The sequence below is a fragment of the Lissotriton helveticus genome, chromosome 5_1 (genome assembly GCF_964261635.1).
Source record: "Lissotriton helveticus chromosome 5_1, aLisHel1.1, whole genome shotgun sequence".
Taxonomy (NCBI): Eukaryota; Metazoa; Chordata; class Amphibia; order Caudata; family Salamandridae; genus Lissotriton; species Lissotriton helveticus.
In genome coordinates this window covers 1,021,170,004-1,021,185,451 of record NC_136065.1, presented here as the reverse complement: position 1 = coordinate 1,021,185,451, position 15,448 = coordinate 1,021,170,004, and the positions used below count along the sequence as shown (strand labels likewise).

Genomic DNA, 15,448 nt, shown 5'->3' with positions numbered 1-15,448 from the left:
GCTCCTTTCTTAGCTACGTAGACCGTACCATGACCCTTCCTTCTATTCTAGATTGGCCCACATGAATCCTTCCATGGGAATTTTGTGCCCAGAATAACTACCAGGATTAACATCAGGAATCAAAAGTACTCTTACCCAGGATGGTATACCACGCACGAGTCAACCGTGGTCTTAACATCAATTCCATCAATGCACACAGTACATGTCTGTAAAATTGTGACACTCCCGCCCCTATCAGTCAGCCTATCTTGCACACCCAACACTACACCACTCAAACTTCCTTTATCCTCGGATACATCTTCCAAAATCTGGTTCAACTTCTTCCGCCCCATTCTTACACACTCTACTAAAATGGCCCTTTTTCTTGCAAGTACTACACACCTTACTTAATGCAGGACACCATTTAGAATTAGCCAAATGACTACTAGAACCACACCTAAAACAAAGCCAACTCCGTCCATCACCCATTTAGTTTTTCACCGCACCATCACTCATTTTTCCTTCGGCATTTTTGTTCTTCACCCTGGTATCCTTCACAACAGCACTCAGTACTCTTGCATCCCTCATTCCTTACTTTTTGAATAGACTCATCAGAAACTTCAATACTACTAGTGACATCCACTGCACCCTTCAAAGATATTTCCTCACAAGACCATAATTTTTCAGAATTTTTTTCAATTTGGTTTTCATAAAATTTGGTCTCGAAGAACTTGATCATACGTCATATGATCAAAGTTACATGTCACAGCTAAACCTCTTAACGCAGACACAAAATGATCAATGCTTACTTCATCTTTCTGTGCCCTAGAGTAGAACCTAAATCTTTCCATGACAACCTTTATTTTCCAACCCAATCTTTTTTTGTTTTGTACTTGTTCTTTATTGGTTTATTCGCATACTGATACACACAAATCGCCCCTGCATTCTCAATCACAGGAAAATGTTTGAACTCTCTTAATCCTACTGCACCCAACCTATGCTTGAGTGAATACAGATGCCTTTCCTCTGAACACTCCCCCTCCTCTAATACTTCCACATAAGCTTTTAACATGTCAATCCATAAGACCCAAGGTACAGGAAGATCACCCAATTGTGCCCCAAAAAACGGTGATGGCTGAATACTTGCCTTAGTCAAAGAACAAAGTATAGTATGACAACCCCTTACCCTACACCGACAGAATGGTGTGCCAATTACCCTAAGAGACTGGCCTCAAATATTCACCCACAAGGCTCTAAACTCACAGATGGTGTGCCAATCACCGCAAATAAATTACCAGAATGGTGTGCCAATCATCCCAAGGAACTGGCTTAAACACTCTCCTTAATGAGCAGGTAGAGTACCTGGAACACTGGATACTGGTGTGCCCATCACCGTAGGAAATAACGAGCAGAGTGACCCTTGACCGCACACAGGTGTGTCAACCGACCAAGCAAGGCCTCCAAATTCCACTTTAGTGAAGCCAAAAATACAGACTCTGACTTACTCGACCAGTTGATAGTAATGCCCCAAACACCAATGCCCGACACATCCTCCACCACACTGGAAGCGTGCCCACAGAATACCTCCAATATGGCCGACACACCCCAAACAGATGTATCAGTCCGACGTTACCACCACAGCTGGACTGTTAACTCTTCACTCCTCATGATTGGTGATATGGCTGAACTCTCGCAGGAAAATCAGGCAACTCCTACACACCAGCAACGCTACTACTAGAATGAACTTGGACTAGCACTGCTTCAAACTCGGCAACACCACCACGCTGCCAAAACCGGGACCACGCCGAGCACCTGACCCGCTAGCAACCGCGGGAGCACAGCTCTCCCATCTTAAATCGATAACATCACAGATAGCCCTTCACCATCAACACCTTGGTTACTTCATCCAGGGACCCCATTGCCACTCCCTCCCATCCTCGTCGCGATTGTGGAAATGAAGGAGCTACACACCGGTAAGTGGTTTCTCCTTTTATTGAAGTTAAGACAGGTATCAAACGGAGCGGCACCAGTGGCAGGCGAGCTCCACAGCACTGTTAACCATTGTACCATGGAATCCTCGCACCTCATACAATCCTCTTACATCACCACCTTCTACCAATCCTACCCAAGAACACCATCCAGATACCACACTCATCTGCCATTATGATGGCCGCCAGCCTTAGCTTGCCAAAGTCTAGGAGCCCAATTTCACCATGAACTTTATTTCAAAGCTCATATAAACCAGCTAGTTAATTGTACAATGGTCAAATCCTTTTTCTGCAAAACTACTTACCATTGCTGTTGTTTCATCTAAAAGCCTCGGCCAGGCAGTCATTCTCTACAGCATGGGTATCCAACCTTTTCTACAGTGAGAGGTACTTATGTTCAATGAAAAGCATTGAGAGCTACTAGTATTATTAGTGTTGTATAATCTCAATTGTGTTATATGTATATTAATTCAACCAAGCAAAAGCTTTATAATTTAATAAGCTGGACTGCACACAGGTGAGATACTTAGAGGTAGCTGGAGAGCTACAGTAGCTCACAAGCTACTGGCTGGAGACCACTGGCAGGAAGATCTGTGCTAATCTCATTATGTTGATATGCCCATTGGCCTGATTAGTAAGCTTCAAATATTAAAAACAAGGCAATCATGAATATTTTACATCTAAAAATCACATGACCTTGCCCATTCGAGTTTTAGAAGCATCGGAGAGACCAATACTACAGGTCTGCGATTGACTATTTTGTTTTTTAACTCTTTAGTCATAATTGCTATGCTTATGCGGAAGATATATTCTCTCTCTGGGTATAAACTTACACAAATAAAGATAATTTTCACTCTTCCAGTGAGGTTACTCTAATTAAGTAACTGATATCGGAGTATCCATGACACACATACAACAATATGTATACATATAATATTTGCAGCCATGAAAAAGGTTCATCGACGAAACATGTGTCGGCTGCTGCTTGCTTTGATGTCACACTACGCCCATGAAATGACAGGTAAACGTAGTCACCTCGTAGTGGGCTGGTCCCACATGTTCAGGTGTCATAAGTAGACGCTGTAGACGTGGCCAGGTAAATGTAGATGAAGTTTATTAAGTTCTAGATGAAGTTAAATCAAGCCCCACCACCGAACACTCGCACTGGCTGAGCAGCTAGATGCAGAGGAGTAAAGGAACATATGTACAACCTGAGGATACTATACACCTCCTTCTGCTTCCACACACTTTGCATGCTTTGCAGGATCAACATATGGATCTCAACCAAAACCAGAAAAACTGTCAATCAAGCCCTCGTCACCAGCTGTCTCAACTATGGCAGCGCCCTCTACACTGGTATCTCCACCCAGCTTCATAGAAGACTCCAGAAAATACAGAACGGCTCAGCCAGAATTTTCCTGGACCTCTCCAAACGAACCCACATTGCCCCACCAGAGACACCTCCACTGGCTCCCCATCCAGAAGAAATGCCGGTTCAAGCTCCTCACATACACCTACAAAGCCCATACACAGCCTAGGACCTGCCTACATCAACCATCGACTTAACTTCCACCAACCCTCCAGACCCCTGCGCTCTTCCTCACTAGCCCTCACATACACCGCTGCGTCTGTTACAGCAGTTGCTGCTCCTTCTCCTACATCGCTGCTTTGACCTAGAACCTGGCTCTTCGATGGAGACACAGCACTCAGATACCACTAGGGGTGTTAGTGTTTCACATTACAAATGCTGTTGATGGACTGATTGATTGACATGAATACATTTCTTAGTGTAGATTATGCAAGCGTAATTTTGTTTTCCTAGACAATAGTTGCACTTCCTTGTATGGTAAGCAGTTAACTTTTTAAGCCTTGTTTGAAACTTAAAGGAAATGAAATACAATCAATACGTCAATAGGAAAGGACAGCCTATCCAAAAATATATTTGATGTAGTACTAGGTTAGGGAAAACTAGAATTAAGTTTTGTAAAGAATGAGACATTTTTAATTTGTATTATGATAGCATTTAGTGAATACATTTGTACACCTTGGAGTAAAATCAGTCTTGTTCATTTTACTCTGACTGGAAAATGTTCGGAAGCTCCAGCAGTAAAAATAATCCATTATGTCAATAAGTTAATATCACCAAAGTAAAAAATGCTTGCCAGAGACTGAAAACAAGGGACTTGTCTGTAAATTTTCTCAGCAGGATGATCTAAGAAAAGCAACCACAGCCAGCTATTGGTATTATTTCGGTACACGTCGAAGTTCATTCATGAGCCAAAGTGCCATGCTGAGCAGGGCCAAGGAACCAGACTGGTGGGTGGCAGCAAGAGGTGTTGGAACGTAAAAGAGAAGAGTGCAGATTCCCAGAGTGACCTGTGAAGAAAGAAACGGATATCAGAATAAGAACCCATAATATTTACATGAAGTTAACTTGTTTGAGATCTGCGACTTTCAATATAATGTTGTGGTCAACTACGGCTTCAGTGGAAACCAGTGCTTAATTTGTATTAAAGAAAAAAGAAAAAGTGCCAGGGCTCTCGTCAGAAGGCCACTGCAGCTTGCACCACACATTGCCCCAGACAGTGCAGCCAATAACAGTACAGACACAACTAATAACCATCACACTCCTACAAGTGTGACACATCAGCGAGGCCCCCAAAGCTATAAGAATGGCTTGGGTAGCAGGTAATAGTAATTTTTAATGTATATTGAATTAATAATGGACTGTTGTTGTGGACACCTTGTGGCAGACTGTCACAAGTGCCGGTGTTGACAATTAAGTGCCGGTGCTCCGCACCGGAAAACACAGGCGCAAATTAAGCACTGGTGGAAACACTTTATGCACATATCTTGTGTCTTAAACTAGGAATGTGAGAGATAAATTATGTCAATAGTACTGAACCTTTTGACTTCTGTAGATTGCCACTTAATCATTACAGGAATTCGGGGATCCCCATTGAGTAATTATTCGAATCCAGGAACCCTGGCTTAAGCAATTTCAATGATTTGAACTGCAAGAATATACACAATAGTGCGGAAATAAGCATTCAACAAACAAATACACAAATGACGTCATATTTTATTGAATTCACAAATATATATATATATATATATATATATATATATATATATATATATTTATATTTATTTGCAAAGATGCTGTTTGTGGTACAAAAAGCGAAGCTCAAGCCCAAATTCTTGTAGCGTGTTATTTATTGATAACAAAAGCGTAAAAAAAACACCCGACGCGTTTCGGTGCAGCCGCACCTTGGTCACGGGTAAAACAGTTTCATAAATGCCTCCATTATCTAGTGCTTAAACATAAAAATAAAAGTAGGACTACCCGTCCCAACACTGCTGTTTTCAATTGAACACTGGCAGACATCTTGGATGGTCTAAACAATTTAGCAAATACTGTGGTTATTACATACACACATTTTCTGCATGGATTAACAACTATTGCATCATAGTTTGTTTACTGGTTTAGTAAATTCTGGCATGCTAGAGTATCAAACCCGTGTTCCTCACATTCTGCCAAGAAATATATTATATAATTGTGCCCAAGTGGGCTCACATCCCTCTAAAGTTCACTCAAAAGTTCATCCCGCCCTAGTGGGCGTATCGATGCATCAGCTAACGATATTCGAAACATATGTTTGCGTAGTTGCAATCGTGACCAAGTGGGCTCACATCCTATTGTATCACCTGTCAAAAAACCACACTCCTCAATGAAAATCGTTCGATGTATTTCTTACAGTTGTCGTTCAGTTATTCCTTCCCGCAGTGTGCAGACTACAATGTCTCCTACAAAAATAAATAAATAAATGTGCAATCACTAAAGTGTTCAGTGCATATTAAAACCACTGCTTCACATTAAACACGGAATCATATTACATCATACAGTTGTCATGCGTAAGGCACTCTTCTCCTGCTAACCCAAATGCACTTCCGTCTCCTCATCCTTATTTAGACCCTTAGGTTGTACTGTGTCATACCCGATTATAAATCTCGACTCCAGTTGGCGCAATTGTCTGACTCTATCTCCCCCTCTTTCTGAGATTGGTACCCTATCCAGGGCACAAAATTGTAGTAGGCCAACGTCCTTGTTGTGACGTTCCTTGAAATCTTTAGCAATGGGATAGTTCTTATCCTCATTGACTATCACTCTTGTATGCTCAAGGACTCTTTTTTTGACAGGATGTATTGTACTTCCAATATGCACTAATGGGCACGGGCAACATAAAGCATATACACAGAAATCAGACTTACAAGTCAGATGTTTCTGTATTACATACGGTTTCTGGGTGTCAGAAAGTCGTAACTCTTTTCTGTTAGTACTATTTTTACATGCTCGGCATGTATAGAAGCCTCTTATTGATTTTGCATCAGTTTTCTCTTTAGGATTATCGCTACATAACAGGTCCTTCAGCGCCGTACACTTTCTGAATGTGATCTGTGGCTGACTACTCACAAGGCTCTTAAGTACTGGATCCAGATTAAGTACTTGCCAGTACTTTTTCAAACTTCTCCTCACCTGCCTTGACTGATTGCTATAAGCTGTAATGAACCTTATAGGTTCCTTGTCCTCCGGAATTGTCACCTTTGGGTGTAACAGTTCCATCCTGTCAATAGTTCTCACCTTTAAACAAGCTTGTTCAACCACTTTATCAGAATAACCTCTTTCTTTAAAGCGGGTCTTCATGTTTAACAATTCATTCTCAAAATCTCTGTCTGTGCCGCAGTTACGTCTGGCCCGTAATAATTCGCCAAACGGGATGCTCATAATCAATTTCTGTGAGTGGCAACTTGCCGCGTGTAGTAGGCTATTGACTGCAGTCGGCTTACGGAATAACCTACTCCTAAGCCTGCCTCCTTCTGCATATACCACTACATCCAGAAATTCTAACGACTTTTTGTCTATGTTACATGTGAATTTCAGATAATAGTCGTTCACATTCAAGTCATCCACAAATTGTATTGCATCCTCTCTACTGCCTCTCCAAATACAGAAAACATCATCTATATACCGAGCCCAGAGGACCACATTCTGGGAAAAGGCCAAGATGTTAACGGCCACCTGCTCCTCCCACCAGCCCAGGAATAAACCCGGGCTGGTGGGAGGAGCAGGTGGCCGTTAAAACTGATGCAAAATCAATAAGAGGCTTCTATACATGCCGAGCATGTAAAGCATGTAAAAATAGTACTAACAGAAAAGAGTTACGACTTTCTGACACCCAGAAACCGTATGTAATACAGAAACATCTGACTTGTAAGTCTGATTTCTGTGTATATGCTTTATGTTGCCCATGCCCATTAGTGTATATTGGAAGAAAAATACATCAGGTCAAAAAAAGAGTCCTTGAGCATACAAGAGCGATAGTCAATGAGGATAAGAACTATCCCATTGCTAAACATTTTAAGGAACGTCACAACAAGGACGTAGGCCTACTACAATTTTGTGCCCTGGATAGGGTACCAATCTCAGAAAGAGGGGGAGATAGAGTCAGACAATTGCGCCAACTGGAGTCGAGATTTATAATCAGGTATGACACAGTACAACCTAAGGGTCTTAATAAGGATGAGGAGATGGAAGTGCATTTGGGTTAGCAGGAGAAGAGTAGCTTACGCATGACAACTGTATGATGTAATATGATTCCGTGTTTAATGTGAAGCAGTGGTTTTAATATGCACTGAACACTTTAGTGATTGCACATTTATTTATTTATTTTTGTAGGAGACATTGTAGTCTGCACACTACGGGAAGGAATAACTGAACAACAACTGTAAGAAATACATTGAACGATTTTCAATGAGGAGTGTGGTTTTTTGACACGTGATACAATAGGATGTGAGCCCACTTGGGCACGATTGCAACTACGCAAACATATGTTTCGAATATCGTTAGCTGATACATCGATACGCCCACTAGGGCGGGATGAACTTTTGAGTGAACTTTAGAGGGATGTGAGCCCACTTGGGCACAATTACAGAATATATTTCTTGGCAGAATGTGAGGAACACAGGTTTGATACTCTAGCATACCAGAATTTACTAAACCAGTAAACAAACTATGATGCAATATTTGTTAATCCATGCATAAAATGTGTGTATGTAATAACCACAGTATTTGCTAAATTGTTTACACCATCCAAGATGTCTGCCAGTGTTCAATTGAAAACAGCAGTGTTGGGACGGGTAGTCCTACTTTTATTTTTATGTTTAAGCACTAGATAATGGAGGCATTCATGAAACTGATTTACCCGTGACCAAGGTGCAGCTGCACCGAAACACGTCGGGTGTTTTTTGACGCTTTTGTTATAAATAAATAACACGCTACAAGAATTTGGGCTTGAGCTTCGCTTTTTGTACCGCAAACAGCATCTTTGCAAATATTGGAGGGGTCGCTCCCTCGCTCGAAGCCCGCCGTCACTTGGGGCTGGAGGATTGATATATATATATATATATGTGGCAGAAAGACGTCTTCTTAGATAATCAGCATCAAAAGGCGAGGCGAGACCCGGAACTGGTGCGTTATTCATTTATTTGTGCTCAACACCTGCCGCCATTTTTTTTTTTTTGGTGCGGTATTCATTTATTTGTGCTCAACACCATGCCGCCATAACGCGTTTCAGCCTCAAGAGGCCTTGATCACATGACAACGTTCAAGGGGCGGAGTGCTCATTTATACTTAAAGTGCAACATGCCAAAGTAAGTAACATAGAAGACATACTGTCATACTTTTTACAAACAGAAGAGATTTGCAATCCAAAGAAACATGATTTAAATAATTCGATGAATCAGGAAGTCTGAGGGCTGGGTGACTAATAACATCACTAGCAGCAATTGAGAATAAATATAAAACATATAAATAAATAAATATGTTAAAATATAAATATTCAAAAACATTGCTGTTAAAACCCTACGCACACATTACTAATTAACTGCATTTCTAAGAAAGACTGTGTAAAATCCTGTTAAAACCAATAAATAACTAGGATCTACAAAAAATTCATCTTCGAATGAGCGAGTAAAACTGCGTCTCAAGTCGAATAAGACCCCTGTGTTCACTTATATAAACAGAAGAACACTAGGTAATAAAGCCCAAGTTGGCATTGGTCGATCAACCTGTTAGTGTGTAAAATTGGATGTGCAAAATCGCAAATAGACATTGGCATGAAATCAGTGCATCCCGATATAAAAAACATATATAAAAGTGACAAAGTGATATATCATAATACTAAGTTTAAAATTGACCATAATGGACAAAAGTTATTGAAGCAGCTGAGTTGTATGTACAGTTTGAACAGGCCAATTCATATTAGTGACTCATAAATATGTAAAACAGAACCTCCACTCCTGAGGCGGAAGCCGGGAGCCTTTTAAAAATTGCTTAAGCTAATCTTTGAAACTTTTCACTTGCGAGTCACAATTGTTGTTTTGTATCTTTTTAAAATCACTCACCAAGCCTCTCTGTCGCTCGCTGGTACACCGCGCTGCGGATCTTATCGCAGCCGCGGCACGCCGGCAAAGCCCCTCAGCTGCCGCCATCACCGGCGTGCACACAGGCCACGCCCCCCTCGAGGCCACGCCCCCTTGCCCTATAACTAGCGCTGAATACGAGCTGCCAGTCAGAACCTCCACTCCTGAGGCGGAAGCCGGGAGCCTTTTAAAAATTGCTTAAGCTAATCTTTGTAACTTTTCACTTGCGAGTCACAATTGTTGTTTTGTATCTTTTTAACTTGGATGCTAAGGCCACCTCTGGCTCTTCAATGTAATTTCCATTGAAGTCAATGGAAACTCCATGACGAGCTGGGCTCATCATGAGCGTCGAAGGGGTTAAAATCACTCACCAAGCCTCTGTCGCTCGCTGGTACACCGCGCTGCGGATCTTATCGCAGCTGCGGCACGCCGGCAAAGCCCCTCAGCTGCCGCCATCACCAGCGTGCACACAGGCCACGCCCCCTCCCCCCACCAACCCAAATAAATCATGTGTATATGGAGGAAGCGCAGTGACGAGCGCAGCGGGCGCGACAATTGCGCGCCGAAGGCGCCCTTAAGGCAAGCTCGTCTGCGCTCGTCCGCGCCGAGACCGGGCCTAGGGCCACCCCCCCCTACACCCCAAACCGCAAAACCTAGGCAGTACAGTGCCGCAAATCTCCTGGAACTAAGGCTCCATCAAAAGGAGTGCAGCCAGCATCCGTTTCACGTAGAAAAACTCCCTCAAACCTGCAATATCTGCAAATCGACCCTCAAACCCCAGCTGGCCATAGACCAATCCCACGAGTACCGCATGTTCATGCTAAATTGCAGATCCCTACCTAAACATAGGGAAGAATTTGCACTCCTGATGGAAGAACGTATGCCTGACATTGTCTTCCTGACGGAAACTTGGCTCACCTCAGACTCCGACCTGGCCCTGGTCACAGCCCTTCCACCTGGCTTCCAAATCTCTCGTCAAGACCGGCCGGAAGGTAGGTAGAGGAGGAGGCCTAGCAATCATCTACAAAGAGCAGTTCCTCTGCCGAGTCATCCCAGAAACCATCCCGGACTGCGAGAGCTTAGCCTTCAGCCTCGAACTCTCCCCTAACAACTGCTTCTCAGGCACTCTAATTTACCGCCCCCCCGGTCCCCCCAAGCAATTCCACAACCAACTGGCATCGATTGTGGCCGAACGAGCCAGCACCTCCTCTAACTTCACCCTGCTAGGTGACTTTAACTTTCACTTTGACTCTGTAGCAGACCATACGGCAACCACACTTACAGATGACCTAGCAGCACTGCAATTACACAAATCTGTCAGCTCTCCAACCCACGTTAAGGGTCACTTGCTAGACCCAGTATTTAGCAACTGCGTAAACTTGGAAACTGGTCTACCTATCCCCCTCCCATGGACAGACCACCTATTGGTTCCCCTTTCATGGACCACACCTAGGCCCTTAGCCGTTAGACCCATAGTAAGAATAGCCAGACCCTGGTCTCGCCTTTCAACCGAAAAATGGACCACCAAATTGGCCAGCAACCTACCTCTTCATAACAAGGATCCCTGCCTCGCAAACCAGACATACGAAGAATGGATCACCCAATCACTCCCTACCCAAAAGAAAAACCACAATTAAACGTTCCCACAAGTCCGCTCCCTGGTACTCAGAAGCCCTTAGGGCAAAGAAATGCCAGTGTAGGCAGGCCGAAAGGAAATGGCGTCTGGACTCCTCACCAGAAAATAAAACCCAATACCGAAAGCTAATCAAAGAGTACAAAGAAGAAATCATAGCCAGCCAAGCAGCACACTTCTCTAATAAAATTATTTCAGCCAAATCAAAATCAAGAGAAATTTTCCAAATTGTGAAAAATCTTACTAAATTGCCACCTAGCCTGCTTGAGACCAAATCTACAGAACACTGCAACAAGATGGCAGACTTCTTCCTCCAAAAAATCAATAAAATCTACGAATCCTTCCCCCCCCTGCCCACCGCCCCCCCAACTCAGACCAATTTTACTCTGACACCCCCTTTATCTCAGTCTCCTCCCACACTGGACCACTTTTCCCCCCTCAATCTTGCGACCTTAGAATCCGTGGCTCGGAAAGTCAAATCAGGTTCCCCTGACGACCCAGCCCCGCCAGACATCGTCATGTCAGCTTCCCAAGTCACTCTGCCCATCATAATGGACCTTCTAAACTCCTCCATTATCGCCGGCATGGTCCCGCCGGAATGGAAACGAGCCATGGTCCGAGCCCTGCTAAAGAAACCTAGCCTGGACCCCTCAGACTTCAGCAATTATCGGCCAATCTCTCTACTGCCTTGGCTGAGCAAAATCTTAGAGAGACATCAACGGTCAACTGATCGCCTACCTAGAAAACCATCATTTGTTGGACCCCACTCAAACAGGCTTCAGACCAAAGCATGGAACCGAAACCGCGCTCCTCATGGTCACCGAGGAATCCAGAACCATCCTGGACCAAGGAGGATCAGTGGCAGTGATCCTCCTTGACCTAAGCGCGGCTTTCGACACGGTCAGCCATGACATCCTGCTGGACCGTATGTCTAATATCGGCATAAAAGACAAAGCTTGGCTATGGTTCAAGTCCTTCTTGAAGGACAGATCCTTCCGGGTATTCGACGGCGAATCAATATCTACTAGCAGGCCATTAAGATGCGGAGTACCACAGGGCTCTTCATTAAGCCCGGCGCTCTTTAACATTTATATGAGCCCACTGGCTGAGGTTGTCCGTCAGTTTGGAATCAAGATCATTTCCTACGCTGACGACACTCAGCTGGTGGTCTCATTGGCGCAAGAAGCTAACATGCCAAGGAGAGGAGGGCTCAGAAAATGTCTAGAGGAGGTAAAGAGCTGGATGTCCTCCTCATCACTCAAAATGAACGGGGACAAGACAGATAATGCTTCTGGGCCCTGCCGACCCTGAATCTTTTAATGCTCTATGGCCACCCTGCCTGGGTACCCCCCCGGCCCCCAAGGACTACATCAAGAGCCTTGGGGTATGGCTGGACAGATGCCTTTCTTTTGGCACCCAAGCCACCAAACTTTCAGCAACCTGTTTCGGCCTCCTTAGGATGCTAAGGAAGGTCCTCCATCTTTTACCCATGGAAGCCAAACAGGTAGCCATCCAGGGCCTGATTCAGTCCCGCCTGGACTTCAACAACGCCCTCTACCTTGCTGCCCCAGACTATACACTGCGGAGACTTCAAACTGTACAGAACTGTGCAGCCCGCACACTCCTTCAGCTCACTCGTCGACAATCCGTTAGAGCTGGTCTTATCAAATTACACTGGTTACCAGTTCGCCAAAGAATTCACTTCAAAGCCATGTGTATCGGGCACCAGGCCTTCTGGAACACAGGCCCCCTCATCACCCACAACCTAGTCTCCCACTACCAACCTACCAGAAATCTTCGATCAAACCAGGCCTTCATGGCCACAACACCCAGAATAAAGAAGGTCAGATCTGGCGGTAGGACCTTCACCTACAATGCCTCCAAGACGTGGAACACCCTACCTCTCCATCTGAGAGCCAACCCCAACCTCTCCTCGTTCCGGAAACAGCTCAAAACATTCCTCTTCAACTCCCCACAGTAATGCTTCGCCAGTCCCCCCTGCCTCCATCTCTCCCTTCTGTTGGTTCCTAGCGCTTGGACGCCCCTGGCCAGCAATCGCGCTCTATAAATCCACATACAAATACAAATACAAAATACAGTCCTCACTCGCGTTAAAACCGTTCGGAGTCTTCGTACCTAGGAGAATTATGTGCCTGTCTCTAACTTACGTAATAGAGATTCTCGATTATATATATATATATATATATATATATATATATATATATATATGCTCCACTTGCACCTGCCTGTCGCACTCCTTGGCTGGTGCCTGCTCGCCGGGGGTGCGCCCGACCTCAATATCAGCTCCAACAAACCCTCACCGTCGATTACGGAAATCAGGTAGCAGCACTCGGGGGTAAATACACGATTAAGTTTTATTTTTCCACAACGCGCTTCCGGCACTCGGCCTTCGTCAGTGTTCAAAACAACGGAGTGCCGCAAAGCCACAATGCATTTTAAATCATCACGTGGTGCTGATACATAACACAAAGATAGGACCATTAGAAGTGAACCCGGTCGCCATCTTAGAAAGGTTAGAGGATATGGCATGTTGCAATCCGCTCTGTAAATCAAGCAGAGTACAACTGTACATACACAAATAAATTGATGGCAATACATATTCTATTCCCATAATGCCCGCAAATGGGCCATGTGCATTTGATACAAATTAATATTCCCCCTCATATACCACGTTATCTCGCCCTGAATGGGCCAAAACAGATTCTAATGCAGATTAGATTACGTGACAATACTAATTACCAAAGGCATTATATTACAAAAAGGAAAAAAGAGAAGAAAAGCTAATCGAAGCAATTTCAAACAGTATAAGCAATATTTACAATATATACACCTGATCAGTAAAGTCCTAATTGAATTTCATCAGATCAAATGGACTGCCAAGTCCTCATGTACGTTCAATCCTTCTGGCATTTTACTTTGTAGGTCAATTATATAACGCGACTCCAGTCGCCTTAATTTATGTAACCTGTCACCTCCTCTTGTGTGGGCCGGTACGGAATCCAGACAAAAATACGTTAACAGATCCCTGTTACGTTTGTGTTCCTTATCAAAATGTCTGGCTACAGGGTAGTTCACGTCTGCATTTTGAATTGCCCTTTGATGCTCTAAAATCCTTAGTTTCACAGGATTTGTTGTGCTGCCAACATACCTTCTGCCACAAGGACATGTTAGACAGTACACAACGTAAGGTGTAGAGCATGTGAGGAACTTTCCTATTTTTTTAGGTTGTTTAACCCCAGGTACATTGTACTGTGTAGTGCGCCTACTACCTTTGCAAGCCTTGCATTTCCCGCAAGGGTAACTGGCGTAAAGCCTCCTGTTCATATTGTGTCTTGGTGGGCAAAACAATATTCCCCCCCTTGTCTGAGGGTTTGCACACCAAAGACGAGTCCTCAACTCGTCTTTGGTGTGCAAACCCTCAGACAAGGGGGGGAATATTGTTTTGCTCACCAAGACACAATATGAACAGGAGGCTTTACGCCAGTTAAATGATTCCAGCACATACACTAAAGTTAATACATCTGTATATAACAACAGTATTAAGGAATATCACGATATGATCTTGAGGTGGTATAATAGTGGTATGTTGAGCTGTGATGAGAACTTATTTTTGAGATGCCCTAATCCGGTTACCCCCACGTTTTACCATTTACCTAAAATACACAAGGACTTACTGAATCCTCCTGGTAGGCCGATTGTGGCCTCACAGGGCAGCCTCACTGAACATTTATCTATGTATGTTGATTCTTTTCTTTCTCCGCATGTTACTGGTTTGAAATCCTATCTGAAGGATACTAAGCATTTTTTAAATATAATTGAAGATGTGGTTTGGAGTGATGGTTACACTATGCTGGTGATAGACATCACCAGTTTGTATACGTGCATTGGGCATGAGGAGGGACTTTTGGCTATCTCTTGGTTTCTGGAAACAAGATCGGTAAAATACTTTGAACACAACAAAATGTTGCTCGATTTCCTAGGATTCTGTCTGAATAATAACATCTTTTTATTTGGCCAAGATCTATATAAACAGCTTACGGGCGTGGCGATGGGTACCTGCTCCGCCCCCAGCTTCGCGAATTTATTCGTGGGGTGGTGGGAGGAGCAGGTAGCCTGGTCCCCAGCAAATAAAAAGTGGAATGAACTTGTCAAATGTTGGCACCGCTACATTGACGACCTTTTTATTATTATAGAGGGGTCGGTCGATCTAGCAAAAGAATATGTTGCGGTACTCAATATGAATAACAATAACTTGCAGTTCACAGGGACATTCAGCCAAATGGAGGTCAACTATTTAGACTTGACAGTCTTTGTAGATGATGGCAGGCTACACACGAAGCTTTTC

The 15,448-nt window shown here is 43.7% G+C and overlaps 1 protein-coding gene across 1 annotated transcript in view; it reads right to left on the bottom strand.

The window, feature by feature from the left end:
- Window positions 1-3,875: 3,875 nt before the first annotated feature.
- Window positions 3,876-15,448, bottom strand: part of COX15 (cytochrome c oxidase assembly factor COX15) — an 86,427-nt gene continuing 74,854 nt past the window's right edge. Inside the window, exon 9 of the mRNA XM_078643548.1 lies at window positions 3,876-4,343. Within this exon, the coding sequence (XP_078499674.1) occupies window positions 4,212-4,343 (132 nt within the window). The 3' untranslated portion in view covers window positions 3,876-4,211. The remainder of the gene's footprint in view (window positions 4,344-15,448) is intronic.